At 36.3% G+C, this 22337-nt stretch overlaps 1 protein-coding gene across 7 annotated transcripts in view; it reads right to left on the minus strand.

The window, feature by feature from the left end:
* LOC145994882 (uncharacterized) overlaps positions 1-21858 on the minus strand; it is a 90544-nt gene extending 68686 nt beyond the window's left edge. For all 7 annotated transcript variants that reach the window (XM_083131331.1, XM_083131328.1, XM_083131326.1 and 4 more), the window contains exons 1-6: positions 21703-21858; positions 16531-16659; positions 15495-15656; positions 14816-15139; positions 1932-2062; positions 874-1051 (exon numbers count right to left, since the gene is read on the minus strand). In XM_083131331.1, the coding sequence (XP_082987457.1) occupies positions 874-1051; positions 1932-2062; positions 14816-15139; positions 15495-15656; positions 16531-16659; positions 21703-21732 (954 nt within the window). In that variant the 5' untranslated portion in view covers positions 21733-21858. The remainder of the gene's footprint in view (positions 1-873; positions 1052-1931; positions 2063-14815; positions 15140-15494; positions 15657-16530; positions 16660-21702) is intronic.
* Between the last annotated feature and the right edge of the window lie 479 nt (positions 21859-22337).

Raw genomic sequence — 22337 nt, forward strand, 5'->3', positions numbered from 1 at the left:
CGGAAATATTATTAATTCTGCTGTAAATATTTGAGCAAAGATGGACTCCTTTACACAGGAATAAACTTAATATTCTGATAACTACATAAATGTACTATTAGAAGGAAAATGCTTATTTTGTGCAATAAGTGTAGTTTTAAAATCAAGTTTAACACCAAAATGCCATTGTATGTACCACTTCTGATCCCAAAATGTGCCTAGTTCTTGACCTTTTATTCACTATAAATATGTGGCTCCAGTAATATCACAAGAGTAGCAGCACAATAATCCACAAATATTTTAATTTTATACAAATTTCTCTGGGTGCAGGCAGTGGGTAGGTGTTTGAGAAACATTTTTGTTGTCCACACACATTTCTTGAAAATTGCAAATCCATAATTTAAAGGATCTTTTTTTTTTAAAAAAAAAAATAGGTCTATTTATCTCTTACTCACCCATTCTTTTATCATATAAATAGTTTCACAAACAAAACACAGACAAAATCCAATAGCTTATACAAGTTTGGTGTCAAAATGGGTATCGTTCTATTGAAAATAGTTCTACAGAAGCGGACATTATTAAAGAAAGTATTTTTTTCTGGAAAAGTTCTCACTCAACACTCAACCTCCCCATCTCTTTCCAAGTGGAGCTGGGGACTAGGTTTATGTTGTTGCTACATTTGTGTGTTTATGATAGCCCCTTCCCCTTATTCCCCCTTTCAAACTTTCCATACAAAAATGAATTCTCCACCGAACACTACAGTGGTAATTGGCACCTGCCTTCAGAATTCATGTACATTTGAAAAGGCTCATATTTTCGTGAAAAAAAAAAAATTGAGAAAAAAGTTCGAACAGCTACTCTGCATTAGATATACCTGATGATTTACTAACTTACAGGCACAGTCTGGGCAAGGTGCTTATCAAATTCATCCTCCTGTCGTTGCATCTCTTGAAGTTTCCTAATTTTTTCTTCCATTTCCTGCTGGTGCTGTTGCTGCTGCTTCATTTGTTGCAATGACATTTGCTGTTGTAAATTTTGTAACTGGCGTAGAACTTCAGGATTAGACAGTATGCTGCAATTTTAAAAATAAATAGTAATTACCAAAACAGATAATAGTTCTTGTATGTACCCATTTTGTGCTAGAAAAAACTGGAAATATACTGTACAAGTTTAGAGCATTGTATAAAGCATATAACATATATTTGTAATACACTATATGTTAGAACTAGGGATGGGCCGATCTTAAATTTTGGCCGATACCAATAAAGTAATGATATAAAATTTACCGATACCGATAATCGATATTCTACCGATCAGATATAAAATTAGAAATAGTCCTTGAAGAATCTGAAAGGTTCGTTGACCTCTTTAGTAAATGTGTGTTTCAAGGTGACTGCAGTGAAAAAGAAATTGCATATTTAGACATTTATTTTATTAGAAATTAGGGCATGGAGATTATCCATAAAAATTACAACAAAATGGCAGAATTTTGCATTAAATTATCAGATATTTATTGATGTATCGGATTGGTAAAATAATCGGTAATTTTACCGATACACCGATATATGCCTATATCGGCCAATAAAGATAGAGTACGGATTAATCGGTCCCATCCCTAGTTAGAACAAATAGGAAAATAAAGGAAATTGCAAATTTACAATATAACTAATTTACAACATTGATACAACCAAGGAGTAATTGATATCTGTTTTCAGTTTCTTTTTCAGTGAGCGTGTTTAGAACAATTCATGGAGATTAGAATCTCAGTGACACATCTTATGTTATGCAACATGAAGAATACACACTTGAAAAGAATGCATCTCAAAAAGTAAGGTAAGTTGGGGAGAGACAAAAGGTGATTAGTCGTAATTCGCACTCTTCCAGAACGAATAACTTTAGGGCAATTCTGAGAAATAAGCATCTTATTTTAATTAAGAGAAACAAGAACATACCTGCCCAAAGAATCCAAAGCAGGAACTGCAGGAAGCTGCTGCATCTGGCCATCACTGTTCTGATGATCATCATTAACTTGATCATCTTCGTCACCATAATCAAAATCTAACAATTTCTTGTCGAACTTGATCTGAAATAGAATATCAGTTACGATATTAGAATTTTACATGTGGTTAACACAAGAATACAACACACGAAAGTTTCACCTGCAAATTAAATCAGATAAAATATTAACAAAGGTAAATGAGGGGAGGTCATACGCCATAAACAGTTGCTGTACTTAAAAATTGGCAACCAAACTCACAAAATCTCTTTTTTTATTACAAATTAAATTTTTCACACTAGAAATATCATGAAATTTCCATTCTTTCTGCACAAATATAGATTCCATAAGATGTGTGTTATTTCAAACCAAACTGACAATGAATACATCACAATTTTTGGAAACTCAAACTATAAATACAATCTTTGTTCAAGTACTTTTGGAAGTGCAGAAAAAATAGCTAACCAGACTCATCGCCTAGTAAAAGGGATCAGTATGGGTTCCATCTGGCACTACTCTTATTATTTTATTGAAATAAAGCATCTTTTGGGTCATATCACTTTCTACAAATTTTTCATTTCACCTAAAATATTTCACTGCTCTCTGATCTATATCCATATTTGTACTAATCTGTATAATTTGTATACTTGAGCTATTTAATCAACCAATAACCAATGACATTTGGAGTACTGTGCAGGACCACTTTCGCTCGCTTGAACTTGTTCAACTCTCAATCGTTCGAGCGTTTACAATGGAATATCATTTTAATGCGACAATAATGTAATTTATGTAAAATATCTGTCCTGGCAGTTTGAGCCCACAAGCATCTATTTCATTTTCATATGTCACTGTATTCATAATATAGACTAAACTACATTTTAACATGGAGATGATGACTATGTTCACGTAAGTTTCAATTTCACCTCACGATCCATATTTGAGGGCCCACTACCACGGACAGATTACGTTTATACATGTACTACTGGGCTTCGAGCATATACCCACTCATCTTGCCTATTCGAGTGTTATTCTCTCGAGCGAAATTCTCTCACTGCAGCACTTAATGACAATATTCCCTATCTTTATAATACCATGTATAATGCGCATGCGTGTATAATACGCACCGTGTTTTTGATGGGGAAAAGTGACAAAAAATTATATCTCTTATATAATGCGCAGTATAATCCAGGTTCAAGAAATGGCTTTCTTAGTTGTAGGTCGTAAAGCTGTTGCTATGCTGATCAAAAGTGAATGATGACATACCTATTCAATGAGTCACCTGTTGTTATGTGTACCAAGAGGAGAATATCCTCTTCTGTGAACAATAAGTCACCAACCCATGCCCCCTCTCCCTCCACTGTGTTTAGCATCCCAAAGCTTTCACTCTTTAACCTCCTTATTTATTCTGTAATAGTAGAAAGCGAGATCAAAATTACGTTATGGATTTGCAGTGCTCAGGAAGTATTTTCTATTACTTCTTGCCCAACAAACTCCACTGATATGCCTCCCATGTGATGGGAGGTGCATGCTCGAATTCCGCCAGAACGGCACTGGTTTTCTTAGTGTCGCAGAACATTAAATCACAAAGTGAAAAATCGTGGGAAATCGCCTTTAAATTTTCATATGTGGTTTTGTCATTTCCTCTTTACTTCGAAAAAAAACCTTCAAAATATATACTTTTTCCATGACTAACGTAAAATTTAAAAAAGGCACATTCAGGACCCTCAAACTAGCAGTTAGCAGTACAAGATTTCTTCCATTAAGACATTTACACATTTCATGTATGTCATATTATTTGGCCAGTAATACATTTTAATTATTATTTTCTTTTTCCTTATCTTTTCTTTCATCCAAAATAGCATAAAAATCAGAACATTCCTTCATTTTGTGATGAGCTTATTTAAACCGCATTGCACATTAGTGTCTTCTCTTGAATATAATACTGTTGCCATATTCAGAAACTGTAGAATTTAAGCTTTACAATGATATAGAACATGAAAGGGTTCCGTAAACATGAAAAATCAATGGAAGTGTCACAAAATCATGGAATAAGTTGTACGGTTTCATGCTGGCTACCCGAATTATTCCGTGTTTTTGGGGGCAAAAATTTTGGAAAAAGTGTGCATTATACATGAGTAAATACGGTAATTTACTCTTTCCTATCCTTACCCTAATTTAACACCGCAGGATTTATACTGTCTTGTACTAGTAATAATAGCACACAGAACAAACTCACTATTGTAACAGTAATGCTCAATTATCTAAATGTTATAATTACCCTCCAAAATTATAATTACTTACAAACCAACCTAAAGTGTTTTGCACACAAAAACAGGGAGCACTGCAATTTAGTGAAACTGGCATCCTGGTTTATACCAAGGCACCAGGACTTAAGAGGGCAGTGAGTTTGGCGAAGGTTGCCGTGGAAAGTGCTTAAATTTACCATGGGCTTTTTTGCTTTTTGTTGAATATAACGTTTTGGAACAAAAATTTGCCAGAAAACACGAAGTAGATGTGAACTTACTTTATAAAACTTTGAGTACAAGACACATTTATGCAATTTCAGTTTGATAAATGTGCACAAACTGCATTATTTTTTTTAAATGCCCATAAGGAAATATGTAAATAAGGCACAGAATTGTTATGCGATTTGTGCGTAGCACAAACGAAAATGGCCATTATAATGCATGATGCTCAATCCTTTTATGACTAAGCTAGAGAGGGCTTTTCTTTCAAAAGTCACTCGCACAGCCCAAAATGATTGCTTAAAAAATGCATGTATTATCAACGGTGACAGATACGGCCGTGCCAGCCAGCATAGTTCGCCACTCGGCCACTAGATGCCTCTGTTGGAAAATTTCCCCAGACTGAAGGGGAGGGATGCTTCGCGGGGGTGTTTGAATCCTCTGCACAGCTGGGTTCCATCCCCTCATCGGCAAAGGTCCCTTAGCTGTCAGTGCTTGATTTATTGTCTCTTTCCCAGGCAAGAAACCAATAAGACCATAATTTTGTCTAAGTTTGAGTGTAGAGAAGCAGAGCATATTTACCGTGAATTGGAACCAGTGACACAGTAACTTTATCTCGACCCCTACCACCAAGGACGTATTTAGGGGGGGTTCGGACCTCCACCGAAAGACTTACCAACTACAAAAATTAAATAATGAAAATAATGAGATCATAAAATAACTCAAATTATATAATGAAAATATGGTTGTTGATTAATCGCAACTTGTTTATTTCCACAAACTTATTGAAAAGCAAGGATTATATTGGGGTCATACGACTTTGAATGGCAGTACCAAAGAAGATTTATGCAAGAATTATTAAAAACACTAAGTTGCTGACCAAGGCAGTTTATTAAGATAAAAAAACACTTAACGGGTAACACAGAATTATTACTACTTATAACAACATGCATAAAATATTACCAGGAATTTTACTTTCATCAACTGGATCTAACATCATTTTTTGATACTCGATAAAAATTTTATTCTTTATTTCACATTAATTTCCTTGCCAGGAAAGTTTCTATTTTTTTTTAGATATTTTGCCGACCTTAACTACACGTAAGATAGACAATGAATACATGATGTAATAAATAAATATAATATTAATTAATTTGAGTATTTCAATTAATTTTAAAATGTAGAAAAGGTGGGGGGGGGTTAGCTCTATTTACATTTCAACAGTTTTACCTCACATGTAGTACTTTGTGAGTGAATGGCGCAAGTAGGGAATACATGTATACACACACACAATCATATATCTGTGTGTGTGTGTGTGGGGGGGTGTTCATAGAACATCACTACAATAAAACCTCAATCATCCGGACCCCGATAAGCTGGATTTAGCTTAATCTGGACATGCAGAAGGCAAAAAAAAAAAAGACAGAATACAAGGTTTTAAAGGCAGAGCCAGGTCCGTCGGGCACATATGGGTATCACATATGTATGTACTCCTTTGTATGTACAGTATTGCTTTACATTTTACTGTATTGTATACAGCATTTAGGCCTATACCCTTTAAATACACCATAATAAACGTGTTTTGTTGCTATAAACTGAGTTTTAATGCACTTTCTACTGTTCTTTTAGGTTATTTCAGTTAATCCAGTCAACTTATCCCCACCATTAGTCCGGATGAACGAGGTTTTACTGTACTACCAAGCATAAACTTGATGTCACTCTTAAAGTAACATTTGTTTTTGGAGTGGAATGATCATGAAAAGGTTTACTGTTTCTTTGCAAATGTTCAATTAATGTAAAATTTAGTATAAAAACATAATTTTGACTGACTTGCTAACTTGAGATTTAAAGACAAATTATTACTTCGAATTCTTCATTAACAATAACAAAAGTGATACAAAATATAGGACAAAATTCTTGGCTTGGTTGAGAATTAAATTCGAGATTTACAGGTTAGGAAAGTGGAGGGAGAATTCCCTGGCTTCTTCCTCTTCAGCGTGAACCCTGCCTCCTACATGTCCATTCAAAATGTCTTTTTAGTATCAGATGTATTTTGCCTCCCCTATAGCGTAATGGTAAAGGTGACCCTCGTAATGTCAAAATGTCCCTGGTTTGGTACCCGGTGGATGCCCAATAGTTCAATCCCACTATAAATGTATGTCCAGTCCTTATTAGCCTATCTGTACATATAGTAGACTTAAAACAGAAACTCAAACGACCAGCATAGGGTTGGCGACGCTTGGTGCAAATCAAAATTAAGAAACAAAAACTCATCTTCAGGGGTTCCCTCACTTTTTCACCCTTGGACGGCAGCTGCTGATAAGGGATGAGAATCAACCTCCTTGAAATAAAATTCTGCCTATGGGCCTGCTGTCCTGCATCGTGACCGTACGGTCTAAGGGATCATGCTTTGGGCCCCCAGATACGAGACGCGTGCAGGTTCGAGTCTCCTGGGAGAAGCATAACAACTTTTCTCCTGATATTTCGGCCAGTCTATAGGACCGGTTGACAAAATTGGGGAGCTACGAATGAGTAGCGTAACCTGTTCAAGGAAAACTTCGACTGGGGGTTCATCATGCTGACCACACGTCACCCTGTAACTGGTTGGAGCGAGACCAGCACTTGGTAGGTAGGCACTGGCCTTACGTATATTGGCGTAGCCAGCTGTTGGCCCAGAGCTGCTCGGCCTCTCCTCGAAATTCTGACAATTTATTTTGGCCAATTCACTGGGATTTTTTTAAGAGTGCTTTGTAACACGTATAGTGGTGATCGTGAAGATTATATTATCATTTAGTCCGGGTGCCAAAGCAAAAAACTGCATTCGATGTATGAATAACATGTTTTGACTGTTTTTTGAAAGATTACGTTATGTACATTTCAGGCCCGATTGATGCCACTTTGTCAACCTTGAGCAATTTGAGTAATTCAAGATGGCATCCAATATGGTGGACTTTCCAGTTAATGACCTATATCTCAGTAACCAATGGTCGTAAACAGAAAAAAAAAAAATCTTGATCCTCGTTAGATGGACTACAAAAAAGATTGTGTTTAGTTTTTTGCTAATATCAGTGTTTTTACCGTAATTTAAAAAAGAATCATTAAAATATGTATTTTTTCTAGCAGCTTTTGAAGTTTTTGCCTTGTAACTTTTGAATAAATAAAATTACAGGAAATTGTTTGGAATAAAAGTGGTAGCCCAATTCATAAGCTTTAAAACAATATAAGTTTTAATGCTGAATGAAAAATACACGATAAAATGTGTTCCAAAATAGTGCATCTTTATTACAGGCCGGCGGCGAAGCCCCGAATCATTGACGTTTTGATAAAAGCAAGCAACTTGGTAAAATTAATTGTTATATCATTAAATATATTTTCAGTCGAGTAGCCAATCGATATCTACGCTACGATGGCCGCCATCTTGAAAATAATCTGCCATATTGGATATTTTTTGATTTGATATCTCTCGGGAACTCTGTCCCCTATCAACATCCGGTTTTCTCAGAAATGTTCTAAATAGTGTAAAGTTACATAATAAATCAGTAAATCTTTTCTTAAGAAATACAAGTTTTGCAGAAAAACTACAAAAAACATTTTAAGAGAATAACCGCGAGTTGAAAGTCTTGATAATTCTGGGACCAAACAGTACTATTTTATATTTTGTAAGATTACGAATTGTTTGTTAGAAGTATTTAAATGAACAGAACCCAGATCTTTTATAGATTTATAAATTTACCTTAAATAGTATTTTAAGAGAAATACAATACACAAACACGTCAACATGATTTCTAAAAAAAATAGAGTCAATGAAATGTATGCAGTATTAAATTGTTGTATTTGAAAGAAAAAAAACACATCTTTATTGTAATTCATGATATAAAACTAGTGAAAATTGTCTACCAATTTTTTTATATACAAATCACTCTTTTTTCTTCTTTGATCAGGTCTTCATATCCTTCACACTCCACATGACACATCCCTAGAGGCACATATTTTTGATAAATGAAAAAGCAAAATTTCAGTACAAAAACTGAGTCAATTTCGGGTTCAAATAATAGCACATTTATGTAGTTATCAGAGTATTAAGTTTATTTCTGTGTAAAGGAGTCCATTTTTGCTTCTCCAATATTAACAGCAGAATTAATCAATTTTCCGGGAATTGCATAACTCACAGGATAATTCAGACCTTGGAAGGTGCCGCGTCGGTGAATAAACCCTAAATTTCGTGTTTAAGAGTTAATTTCGCTTTTAGCAGTTCATTTTGCATTATTTCGTGACAAAACATGGTCACAAAATGCATCTCACACCTTTCAAAAACATGAAAAATTAACACTACAATGTGTTTTTTCAAATTTTGTTTCTTTCGTCAAAAACGAAATATGCATGCCCCTACGATCCCCAATTTTAAATTACAATTGTGTGGAAACTCTTCGACGTAGAGCCTTGCTGTTTGTGACATTATGTAAAGCAACTCATTTTTTAAAAAAAAATTAGTACACTTCTACGCGAGCTCCTTTCGTAACCCTCAAAATTTCTAGCCGATACTCGATCTCGACTCATGTGCGCACTAACATGTCAGGGGTGTTGGAGTTGATGGCATTTCCAATTCTCCTGAGGAGATTTTCTTGCTCACTTCACTCACAATCCCTGCTTTTTGTTAGTCTCATAAGTTCAGAACCATAGCTAGGGGGCGGCGGGAGTCGAACTATTTAAATTTAAGAAGTTGTAAAAGAGAGAATGCATTGGTGCCCCATGCACTTAAAGTCAATGTGGACGAACGACGGGCATAGACCACCCTGCGGTATGCAATTGCTTTGCAGATTAAACTACGGGCTATATTCGTAAGACGTCTCATGTGCATGTTCATTCAAGCCTTTTTGTTGAAATTCCGACCGCTAGGTAACTCATGTGCTATTTTTATCTCGCACCTGCGACTGTTTGTTGTCGGGTTGATGTACGTTGCATTGTTTAGAATGGCATCGTTAGATCCAGAGCGTATAGCGGAAATTCTGCATGAGGATTCCGCCTCTAGAGTTTGAAGTTATGATGATGCAGATGAATTTGAAGATTTGGAAAGTAGGTTATATTCGTAATAATTAATTGTTGACAATATAAAAAGTGTTGCAAACTCTAGTATTTTGTGAATGATGTGTAATTTTTTTGGGTCTATTCATCTTGCCTCTTGCTTGATTCTCCTACATGAACTGAAGTATTTTTAGTTTTTTCATTTATTATTTTGTATAGTGTATGTCAAATGAAAATTTCTTTTATTTATTTGTTTAATTTTTACAGATGACGCAGAACCAACTGATACATCGTCTGGTCCTGTCCTGCAGCCACTTTTTCATACAAAACCTAATTACCTGTAATTTGTAATTATTTTTTGTTATGTGCACATAAGAAGTATTCTTATGCAAGATTCAAAAGATGTATTGATAGTTTATGTAGTTTTTGCATTGTTAATTATTGAAATTTCCAGATTACGAACTTAAAATATCTCTATATTAACATTTGTTACAATGTTGTACTTTTTTTTCACAAAACATTGCTGAAAAAAATATTCAAATATGTCTGAAAATGAAAAGAAAATTTTTGTTCATTGAAAAGAGGAAGTTTTGTAGATTTAAGAAATGTGCGGTAAATAACAACAAATTAAAAACAAATTGTTTGAAAAACAACCAAAAACCACAGACCAGAGGTAAACATGCTGTATTATGAGGCTAGACCCGAATGTGTTAAATCAATATTGATGTCAGTCTGCACTATTGATGTCACTATCGCGGTCTGAAGCCGTCCCTTTATCGTTGTCAGAGTTGTAGTTACTCAACACCTTAAGGTCAGATTCGTTTCATCGTCTGGTTCTGAATCCCTATCTAATGCACGCAACTCTTCATCAATATCACTTAGTGACAAACCGGGTCTTCCTGCCATCTTACACACCTATTCTCGTGTTGGAGGGGAAAGAAATTGAAAACCGGCACAACACTCCACCACTGATCTATATAAAAAGCCAACACAAGAGCACACAGTCCGCCACTGATATACATAACAATCAGACACAAGGGCACACAAACAGTTTGCCACTGCAAAAGTACACCCGACCTTTTGTAACCCTGTAAAGACAATGAATTTGCCCTTCAAAAAGCCTTCCTGAAAAGACAGCCACCAGCCCCTCCCCCCATACTTTCTCCTCCCGTGGGCTGGATAAAAATGTCATTGAAGTCAAAAATAGCACAGCATGGCTGAGGCGAGACTGGAAACCCTTTTCCGACATGCTGACGCCTTGTTGGAAATGAACAAAGGCATCGTAAAATATTTTGTCCCAGCAACATGTGATTCCTCTTAGCAACTGTCAACTTTGTGTTGGCATGTTGCACATGTACTTTCTTATTTTACGTTGCTCCATGTTGCAAATGAGTGAAACATACATAGTACATGAAAGTTATACATGTTAATGAAAAAAATAATTATATTCTGAATGCATTTATCAAGCATTCTCTGTCTTTCAAAAATAGTTTGAGTGCTTGTTCTCCATTATTAATGTGAAATTGAACATGTTGAAAAAAATAATTCAAATAATTTGTACAAACACAAATGCTTTAGCACCAACTTCTACCCCTTTTTTGAGTAAGTTACAAGGATAATAAAGTAAATACGGAGAAACTAGTACTCACTTTTATCTGCGAAGCTGTTTTTTCTTTTTCATAAAAAGAAAAAACAGCTTCGCAGATAAAAGTGAGTACTAGTTTCTCCGTATTTATATACTACTGCGTCTCTCTTTTCCCAATTATGAATAATAATGTATTTGATATTACTACTACTACCAGAGTGTATAGAAGAGGGAAGTGTGCACTCTCTGCAACTTTCCCATTGTGGGTGGCAGACTATTAAACTAATGGCGCTGGTGTCGCACTCTGCTGTAGCTTGCTGCCAGCAATCGTAACAAAATGTTTTAGCAAATCATGCCCTGGTTTTTATGTTTATACCTTTTATATACGAATGGGTAAAGCCTGATCCTATTTATGCAAACCTAAATTCCACTCCTGCAGAAATCCTTGTTAAAATATTTATCCAAGTAGTTTTTCAATTGGAAAAGAAGGTGCTAATATTGTCGACTTTACGTGTGATGACAACTCAATAAAAGGGCTTGGAAAAAGGCTTAAATCCTGCCGATAACAACAGGAAAATATGGGCTTTTTCAGATTTTGTTCACATACTGAAATGCATAAGGAATCACTTTCGGAAAGTTTATGATGCAGGCACAGACTAGTCCACCGGTCTTAGAGTATGTCCTAAAATAACATCCACACATTTAGACAGTCACCATTCCAGAGGATGATTTTGGCATTTCATCTTTTCAGCAGAAGCATAGCAGATGGAATTAGATTTTTTCGACAGACCAATGGTTCGGCTAATTTGAGCGGCAGTGGGCACACATAAAAAATCACAAGAAATTTAAACGACGTTAATGACGCTCTGAATTCTCGAATTCCTTCCAATGCCTTATACAATGGTTCAAGGTCTTACATACTCTTGTGCTGATAACACCTTTGCATCCGACAGGACCATGGAATAGTTAATAATTTCTTTGCAGAGTACCTTGCAACTGAGTGAATGGCTGTGGGACAAAGGATAATGTGTTAACGGGGAAATTAAGCCAAGATCCCCTTGAGCGACATTTTGGGATTTTACGTTCCTTCCCTCCACCATAGACTTCTTACATTTGTATTTGTTGCAATGTATTTATGTCCCAGTTAAACAGGAGCTATCTTCGTCTGCAAACTGCTAGGTCAGAAGTGATGTGCCACTCACTTTGTCCGTCAGTCAGATGCGCCTATTAGCAAAAAAACACTATTGGTATACTATTTGGCAGGTTACATAATAAAACTCACATACATTTATTTTGTTCCAACAATGCATCAGTTCTCTTCGAAGTCATAACATACAAACATCAGGAGATGTAGTCTTCACGCAAATATGAGATTACAGATCGAGGAACAACACGTCGTTTCTCACTCATCCATCGAACAGCATTCTCAACATCTTCCTGCACGTTGAAAGGGCAATCAAAAGTAAACTGTGTTTGGCAAATTCAATGTGGAGCAACTTATTTTTTGACTGTCTCAATGCCATAGAGAATATCCCTGTTCCATCTTCAGAAATAGGTTGCTGTGATGAATACTCCAGGGACATTATTCCCAAAGTAGTGCTACATTATACAAAATGCAGATTTTTCTTCCAGACAAAATAAATTCGTAAGTCTGCAAAATCATCCCGGAAACTTTCCAAGGTGTCGAACAACTAGCTTTGGTGAGTACCTATATATCATTATTCATTTTATTATTAATTATAGTGTCCGTGAAATAAATCCTGTAATTTCACTTCAGAAATTATTAAATATGTATTTTCAATGTTAAGAGTGTTTTGAATTAAAATTGAGTGGCATATTGTCATAATACAACAAGTGTTACTTGGTTACATTGCTGGGCTAATCGAGAGGGCCAGCAAGAGTTCAACACCAGAGCCACCTCGTGGCAGAACCACGTCAAGTGCGCGCACTTCCCTCTTCTATACGCTCTGCTACTACTACTAATAATAATAATAATATTAACAGTATAATTATTATTATTGGTACGCTTATCCTGCTACTTGCCCCCCCCCCCTTTCCCAGACAAAAATTTGTGGTTGCACCTCTGCCAGCCACAGCGTACTTTCAATTACTTATCCCTACTTCCTCGTCGTTACTTTCAACTGATAATCTCTACCTCCTTCTTTACTCTCAATTGATAATTCCAATCTCACCAAGAAAATTCAACATAATTATAGTAGGCACTATAATCAACCAAGATTTATTCACTAAAAATTTCAGTGATGAAAGTTGTTTCAGAAGCCACTCTTCTCGCTCCATGCAAGGGCCAGCCAGCAAGCACTGAATTGCTTTGCCAGTGGAGCGTCCGAAACCAGAATGAATAGAAACAGGTGGGTGTCCTTTTGCTGGAAACCTCACTGCGGGAGTCACGGAGGGTCGTCCTCTGACCTCTGGTTTGGGACACAGCCGAGAAGAAAACCTAGTTCCCTGATATGTCGCTAGGTGTGTGTATATCGTGTCGGGCCAGGGAAACTATTTTCATGCCAAACTCCAGGCCACTCTTAAGCACTGAATCTATGCAGGTGAAAGAGGGTTCTTTAGGGGTTTTTATTATCTCTTTTTTTTCTTATCTGGCTCATAACATGTCCACTCTAAATTTCCTCTTAGCCACTACGTGTTCTATCTACAAGACACATGCTAAAGCCTAAATAGCCAGGTTCCCCATAAAAACACAAACTGGTAGATCACACATATCTGCATGAAATAACCAATAGTAACATCAAAAGCAAGTGCCTACTCCAGGAAATTCACTTCCAAGAACCTTCCCTACAAAAAGCAGACAAACTTTACGCTTATCAGAAGCCAAAATTATGCATCATCCAACATTCCATTTTCCACAGACTACCCAGTTAATATACAGTGGAACCCCAAATTTACATTCCCGGATTTTACATTCAAGCATAATGGTCCCAACATGGAAAAATGTTATAAAATTTTGCCCCATTTAAGTTTTTCCAGCTTGGTTCCTTGAAAAACATAAAATCAGTGTTCCACTGTAATACAATCTACCAAACCAAATAAACATTTCTGAAAATCAAGCATGCTCTAGAAGTCTGTTTTACAAACATATCTAAGTCACTTTACCACATATAAATTTAGTCATGCTGTTATTTCCTTTTGTTAGTGTTCCAATGTACTACTTTCAGTCACAGCAGATAAAAATGTTATCCTCTGCTAGTGACCAATTGACTGCACGATGCCAGATTTATAGAATCCCTCACTTCCTTCGTTGACCAAGAATTAATCAATATTAAATATTACATATATGCTTCCTCTGTGTGTTTTCTTTTTCTTCATAATGATACAAAGACTTGGCAATCAATAAAAGTGATAACAATGTCTTAAAGAATGCTGCACATTTTGACAATGCAGGGGCCGGATTTCATGGCAAGCAGCTGATTGCATCACCCACACTCCTCTTGCTTGCATAGGGTTGAAAATCTGACAACAGTGCCACAGGGTATCTCTCATCTTGGTATAGATCCACCAAGCTTTCAGAAACCTCGGAAAATATGCAAACTACATGCTTCCCCATAACATTAACTAGCAACACTAGCTCCACCGCTCTCACGCTAGGGTTTCAGATGAGTTGGTGGATCTATAGAGTAGTAAAATAGTTAATGACGTACTTGGAATCCTTTGTTTAATAAATTAATCAAATATGGGTTACATCCGTCTTGCAACAGTTCAGCACTATATAAACACAAATCTAAACTCCTTCAAACTTACTGCCTTGGATCCAGAGCTGGGTGTGCCTGGAAGACGAAGATTAGAATTCGTTCCACCATCGACCTGAGACTGCTGCTGGTTAATCCACGCAGGAGTCGAGCCATCAGATGACATCTTATTTAATCCTCCAGATTTATTGATGGGGGTCGGTGCTTTGTTTATTAGCGATTTGTTCATAGCTCCAGTTCCATTGGTTGCTATCTGGGCAGCTTGCTCCTTATAGATCGGATTATTGGGATCCGCCAAATCAAACAAGGGTTGGATAATTTCCGACTGGAACACTGCATTCTTTTGCCAAAGATTTAGAACACGGATGACTTTACTCTGAAATGATGCAAATCATTGTTACTGTAATAAGTTTAAATATGTAAAACAACAATGAATCTCTTGAAAACCATCAAGACTACAGAAAACTTATACCACACAAAAAATATTGCTTTTACATGTGACTCAAAGTTTCCAAAAAGAACACATTGGTTAACATGAGCAATTGTGAGGAATTTGACTGAAAGAGCTAACTATTTATTATGAACACTTATTTCCTGCTACCCTTAACGTTGATGTGGCTATCATACACGTAACACATTTAGAACATGGTAAGATACCAAAAAATTGCAGTGTTTACCTACAACATGTATATTACAAAAAGCCTACTAAAAGATAAAGAGGTAATTTTTACCTTATCCTCTGGCGGACACTTGAAGAGATGGATAAATGTCTGTTGTACATTCTTCGAAAACCGTGGGGCGAATACATCTTTCTCTGCTCCAAATTGATGTCTAGATTGCCTGACTATAGAGTCTATCACATACAAACCAGGAACCTTATACTCAGGTTTACACTAGAAAAGATAAAATTGAGGATTAAAACATTTTGGAAATGTTCTCAAACATACAAATTGATATGACAGTGTACATCAATCCCATAAACTAATGTATACATACTGGACCAAAATTGTTGACAAATACATTTGGCAATTATGACAGTATCTCCCACCCTGCAAGTATGCTTTTATAGCCTAGCAGCAAAGCCCTTCTCTAAGCAGTTGTGCAAAAGGAGAGGAAATTTAAAAAACGACTTCACTGGCATTGGACAAAGGTACAGTCGAGCCTTAACCTTGAATGCATGGATAAAAATGAAGGTTATTCTGACAATGGCAAGCATACAATATGCAGCTTAAGGTTCATTACATTATGTATGAATGCAATTTTCATTTACACTTGTGTTCATTGAAATAACCATATTTTTTTAACCATATCACTATCAATAAATTTAAATACACAAATATTTTCTATAAAAATAATAAGTTAAATTTGCTGGATGACACAAAGTTTGTATGGGGATAAGAAAAATGTTACAAAGTTTTGAGAGGAGTATGAAGTAATCTCTAAAGTATGTATAACATGTATGCATTGTTTTCCAAGGGAGTAATCACAGGAAGTAGTAATTAAGCATAAATTTTATTCCAAAAGGTATGTTCAGAAAGGTGTTGTTCTTATATATTTTGACTCCTGAAGTTGGTTTCAGATTGTAATATGTTGCATGTACAAAAATAAAAAGGAAGTCCTGAAATTCTATGGCAATCAAACCTAACTTGCCATGAGTAATATAATCATGAAAAATCTTCATAAAAACAATGGAAATAAATGTTGACCCTTCAATCATTAATATGTGGATATCATAAGAGTATTTCAGTAAAATATTATGGAACTTACCTTTTGTATAAATTTTTCCACACTTTGAACAACATGCTTATAAAATTTTATGCCCTTGATCGCTGCTTTTGTGATGGAGGTCATCTTAGCTTTTGAAATTGGAGGCTTCACCTCGTACAAGGAGGAAAGCTAAAATTCAAAAAGTGATATATGTTAAAAATTATTCAATTTCACAGAACATTAGTCCTGGGAATATGTAATGACTGGAAAGGAAATAAACATATTTCGTATAAACAGGTGAAAACTTATTTTTTAACTGTCTACAAATAAATGTCTTACAGTACCAATATTAAAATTCAAATATGCCAGTGTGGCAAAAGTAACTGAAGATGACACCATAGAACAAACAAACAAAATTACATAGCATTTCTGCATGTTAATGTTTTCTTACAGAAGGTGTAAATTCCCTACTCCCATTCACGTTAAATAGCGGAATAACTGGATCTGCAAATATTAATTTCAAAATGTGATTGAATAAAGAATAGACATAATGTACACTACACTACGGAAAGGCATGGTTAAGTTAGGTATCAACGCAGACATAGTTAAGACAGGGAAAATCATGGCTTGGGATCATGATGTTCCTACATTTTTGGATTTCAGCCTAATGTCCCTTCCTGAACTGTCTGTACCAAATTGAAGCACTGTTGTCCTTTCCAAATGCAAGAATTTGTAACAAATAGAACACGTGGTGGCCACATGACTTGTCAAGATTGTGAGGAAGGTTAGGTTCATCTTGCTTCAATTTTGTTCACTAGTATAAGTAATTCATTCGTCTATTCTACAGCAGAGTCAAGCTGAGAACCGGTGTGCAATCACAGTGCAGAACGGTTATTTTGACAAAACCCTGTTTCCCTAATGGCTGCTTTTGGGATGAGGGCTTTTACTGGTGCCGATTCTTGCCCAAGCAGTAGCAACAGAGGGTCACTGCCAGAAAGGTGGATCCCGCACCGGGAGGTACCGCGATTTCACTATAAATGCTACATCGTGCCTTGGGCAAGGGGTTGATAAGTGAGTTTGTTATGATTTGATGCTATAATTCGATCACAAGGCAAAGTAAACAATGAGGGCAGCGCAGAAAGCTATACACTAGTTTCCACTATCTATATAGCCTAGGAAAAAAAAAAAAAAAAAGATCAACACAGAACAGTGCAGAGAAATACTTATATTCTGATTTCATTGCTCTCTTCCCATATAATATAACTTTGGGAAATATTTAAATTTTTGTGTTGGGCATTACATGTATGTTCAAATACAACAATGTACCAGGTGGTTATAATTAAAGTGACGGTGTTCAGAGTGGTAGAGCACGGGCTGTAATGAGAGTAGCAGTCTGAAACTTCGTAGATATGCTAATGAAGAAATGCGCTCGCGAATTATGAAGAAGAAAAAATAGTTCCAATTCTCGCCACCAGGGTAAAAAATGGTGCTGTAAGCAGTAAAAACGTGGTATAGTTACAGGAAAAATGCACTATAAATCGCAGAAAACAATACTCTTTGTAAAAAAATATCGCTACAATTTCACCATCCGAATTACATGAACATTACTAAAGGAAAAAGCAACAAGCATCACCAACAACAACCAGGGAGCTTACACAATGGTTATGCAATGTCACCGACTTTGACGTCAGAGTTACGGGAAAATTCCGTTTTGACTGCTTACAGCGCCATTTTTTACCCTGGTGGAGAGAATTGGAACTATTTTCTTTTTTTCCCCATAATTCGCGAGCGCATTGTTTCATTAGCATATCTACAAAGTTTCACACTGCTACTCTTATTACAGCCCATGCTGTACCACTCTGAACACCGTCACTTTAATTATAACCACCTGGTACATGCATTATTACCAGAATATCACAACAATGTTATTTTGCCAAAGTTCATACATGTATTTATGCCCGTTACATCACACACACACACAATAAAATTTAATTCTCACTAACTGCACCTTGAATGCTAAGCACATACGAGCAAATTACAATGATAGTTATTGTTACTTTCATGTTAGCAGGTGAAAACAATGGTAAAATTATAAAGTACAAAGGTAACGGTTCCAATTATTTTATGATTTTTTCAAATTCGCCTAGCAGAAAGACTGATTATCATAGAATTTGGCAATCATTGCCACACAAAATTTGAACCTTCCTTAAAGTAATGAACACTGTTTGGAATTCGAAGAAAAGGTAAAAAGTTGGGAACGAATGAAGATGACCGGACCCCTCTCCGATTTTCTTCCTATTTGGCATATTCACTAATTGACGCCTCCTAATCACGAATCTGAAGTTAAAAGTTGTAGGAAACGTCTAGAAATTGCAAAATACGCTAAAATAAGGCGTTAGTTTTCGGAATGGAAACAGTTGATTTTCGCGAAATTTTTGGTTTCAGAAGCAAATATATATATTCCTGATACTACCACGACACCAAATATTAACTATGTTTGCCTAACCTAACCACACGTCAATAGTTCGTGGGGCTAGCGTCAATGGTTCACAATTATTTTGCAATTTCTAGACGTTTCCGACAAATTTTAACTTCAGATTCGTCATTAGCAGGCCTCAATTAGTAAGTATGCCAAATACGAAGAAAATCGGATAGGGGTCCGGTCATCTTCAGTCATATCCCAAAATCATTCTCAAGCAAATACACAGCAAGTAATTGCTAAAATTCTTAAGTATGTGTTAACACACACACACAGAATTTGAACCGGATGGAAAAAAAATTACCAGTGTACCACTATGAAATCGAAAATAAACAATCGGTACTTAGGCCCAATTCTTGGTTGCAGTAACAAAATGGTATAGTGAAAACACATTTCTTTACATTTTCAGGAGAAACTACTTACGGAACTGAGTTTATGTAGACTCGTGGAAGTGTTTTCTCCCTTATTTCAACTTATTCGGCTGGTAAATCATGTATTTTTCGACATTAATGTATCTTCGATGCACGATAGCTGTTGGCAACATTACTGTCAACTACATGAATCAAATGATCCGTGCATTCGATTATATGACCCCCAGTTAGTGTAGCAACCACGCAGTAGTTTTGCAAGATGACGTGTGAAGGTTGCATTGTGAATATTTTTTTTCCAATTTAATTTTCTGTTTGCCTAACCTAACTGAACCTAACCTTCCGTGAATGGTTTGTGGATCAATTTTCGCTTAAAAACCTTCTGCGAATAGTTTGTGCGGCATTTTTCGGTTAATAAGTTTGGAAACACTGCATATCAGCTGACGATAGACAATGTGAGTCAAGATTTCCCCGCCATATTGTGTGTAACGAAAGTGAATTAGCAACGAACAATAAATACTTCTTATGTGAAAAATTACGCTTTTTTCAGTGAAGAAAGCAAAATCCCACGTTCAAAAATGTTCCACTATGCATACTGGCAAGTACAAATGTAAATAATTAGGCCCACACACCATTCTCGCATAGCCCCACGAACCATTGACACATAGGTCCACAAACCATTTGCGGAAACGTACCTTCTTCAGTTACAAAAACACTTGTTTGGAAACACTGACCGTAATTACGTCATCACACACAGGCAACATCCGGCTGGAAGGAAATGGATGCAACAGCTTTCGTTCATCGGTCACACATTTATATCGAAAAATACATGATTTACCGGTAGAATTCAATAATGAATGATACGAGAAAACACTTCCCCCAACTTCCACAACTATAAAGAAACTGCATTCGGTAAGTAATTTCTCCTGTAAATTTGAAGAAATCCGTTTTCCAGATATAAGAAATTGGTACTACTTTACTATACCGGAGACACCTATCAATGATTTATTTCGCAATTTTTTACATTGCTAACGTACTATTCTGCATTGTGGAACATTTCTTTAGGTGAAATAATGAATTTCTAACGAAAATAATGTCTATTTCTTACATTAACGTACTTACTGTTGTTCCTTATTTCCCACAAAACATCCACGGGTAGCCCCAAAAACCATTGATGTTACCCCAAAAATTCACAATAGCCTCACATACCATCACGGGGACAAGGTATGCCTACTAGGTTAGGTTAGGCCTGTTAGGTTAGGTTCCATTAGCACTCCTTTCGTTCAATTTAGCATATACGGACAACATCGGCTTGTAAATGCAGCAATATCGCGTATTGTGCTCTCGTGCAGGAAGCAAATGGCGGCAGCAGCAATAGCACGTCGGAAATAGTTTTCCGTAGAAAACCACATGCATTCGCATTAAAATGGATCAAAACTACATTCCCGAACATCAACAACGCTACAGAAAATGATTTGCGTAAGTACTTTCTCCTGTAAATTTGAAGAAATCCGTCTCCGGTATAGTAAAGTGTTACCAAGAAATTTACCAAAAAGGCATATTGAAAGTGAATTTCAGAAATTAACTATTCTTTCACAACATATAGACTACTGCAAATTTGGACCTAAGATTATTCGTAACATCATATATGGAATCAACGCTAACCGCAATTTTATAATTCTACGACAATGAGTTCGTCCACAAGTTTGTATGATTTCGAAATCAAATGCCAATCGTCTCCACGTTAATCCAACACCAGATCTCTTGATTACACCGCATGAGTAGCCGCGGTGAATCTAAAAGGGATGGTCTCGTGGGAGGACTAGCAAATGTCAACAATGGTGATGGAGGAATTAGTAAACATAAACAATTTCTACAACTTTTGCTTTTACAACGTGAAAATTTGCGTGGATCCCATTGATTTCGAGTGGTACAAACAAAACTCGCCGGCAGCTTCAATTAAAAATATTTATTTACGTCAGTTTCCGAGGTTCCTCTTTTCTCGGAAGTTTAGTTCCAGTTATTGCTGCCTAACCACATTTAAGGTCCTCAACCCATATTTGTACTATCAGAATTGCAGCCGTAAACTACACACTGGATTGCATACAATTCTTGAGAAGAGGGGCATGAAATTAGAATATATTTTAAAGAAAAAAAAACAATTTCGTAAGGCACACATATACATCAATATATCGATAAAAACATTGCCAATATAGGGAAAAGGAAATGGTTTCTTTAATTAATTAGTTCCGTTCAGCTGATAGTACAAAATTGAGAATTCCCCGTTTAAGATGCGAGTCAAGTAGTTGCGACCCAGTACCAAACATTTCGCTGATATCGTTCCTTGGTTAACAAAATACTAATAAGTTTTTAAATATTACGTACCTCCGAATTAAAAGACTTCACCGCCTCCATTTTCCTGCTATTTTAGTCCCTTCCGTCTGAAATTTTAATTGTTAGCTCTACATGCTTGCATACTTTCGTATATTACAACATTTTCACGAGCAACTACATCAACAAGCTACAAGATGGCTGCACTCCCATGATTCCAAAGCAACAAATTCCAACTTCCGTCGTCCGTCATGAAGTATTACATGTTGCTACCACATGCATGAACTTCTTGTGTTCAGTGTAATTGCTCATGATGGTAATTTATACGAAAATATAACTACCGTGAACGTTATATGCATATGGACTTGCTGCAGACGTTTAAATATTAAAGTGCAATATGTGGATATCGCGCGTTCCTATTTCTTCCTTTATTATAAGGAGTTCAGAAAGTAAGTTCAATTGACATTTTGAACCCCCACACCGTCAAGCGGCATGACTGGCTGCAAACAGAATTTACATTTCAGGGAGGTCGTTAGGGGGCACTGGCCCCCGAAAACGTCCACGTGGCCTCGGCAAATATTTCTGTTTCTGTATGTTACTGGAAATTCTGGGTGTACGGGATCCCGAAAAGTCGGGACCGGGATCTGGATAAAAAAAATCCGTCCCGATCCCGACTTCAGGAAATAACT

Source organism: Lepisma saccharinum, chromosome 11 (assembly GCF_977018435.1).
Source record: "Lepisma saccharinum chromosome 11, izLepSacc3.1, whole genome shotgun sequence".
NCBI classification, from domain to species: domain Eukaryota; kingdom Metazoa; phylum Arthropoda; class Insecta; order Zygentoma; family Lepismatidae; genus Lepisma; species Lepisma saccharinum.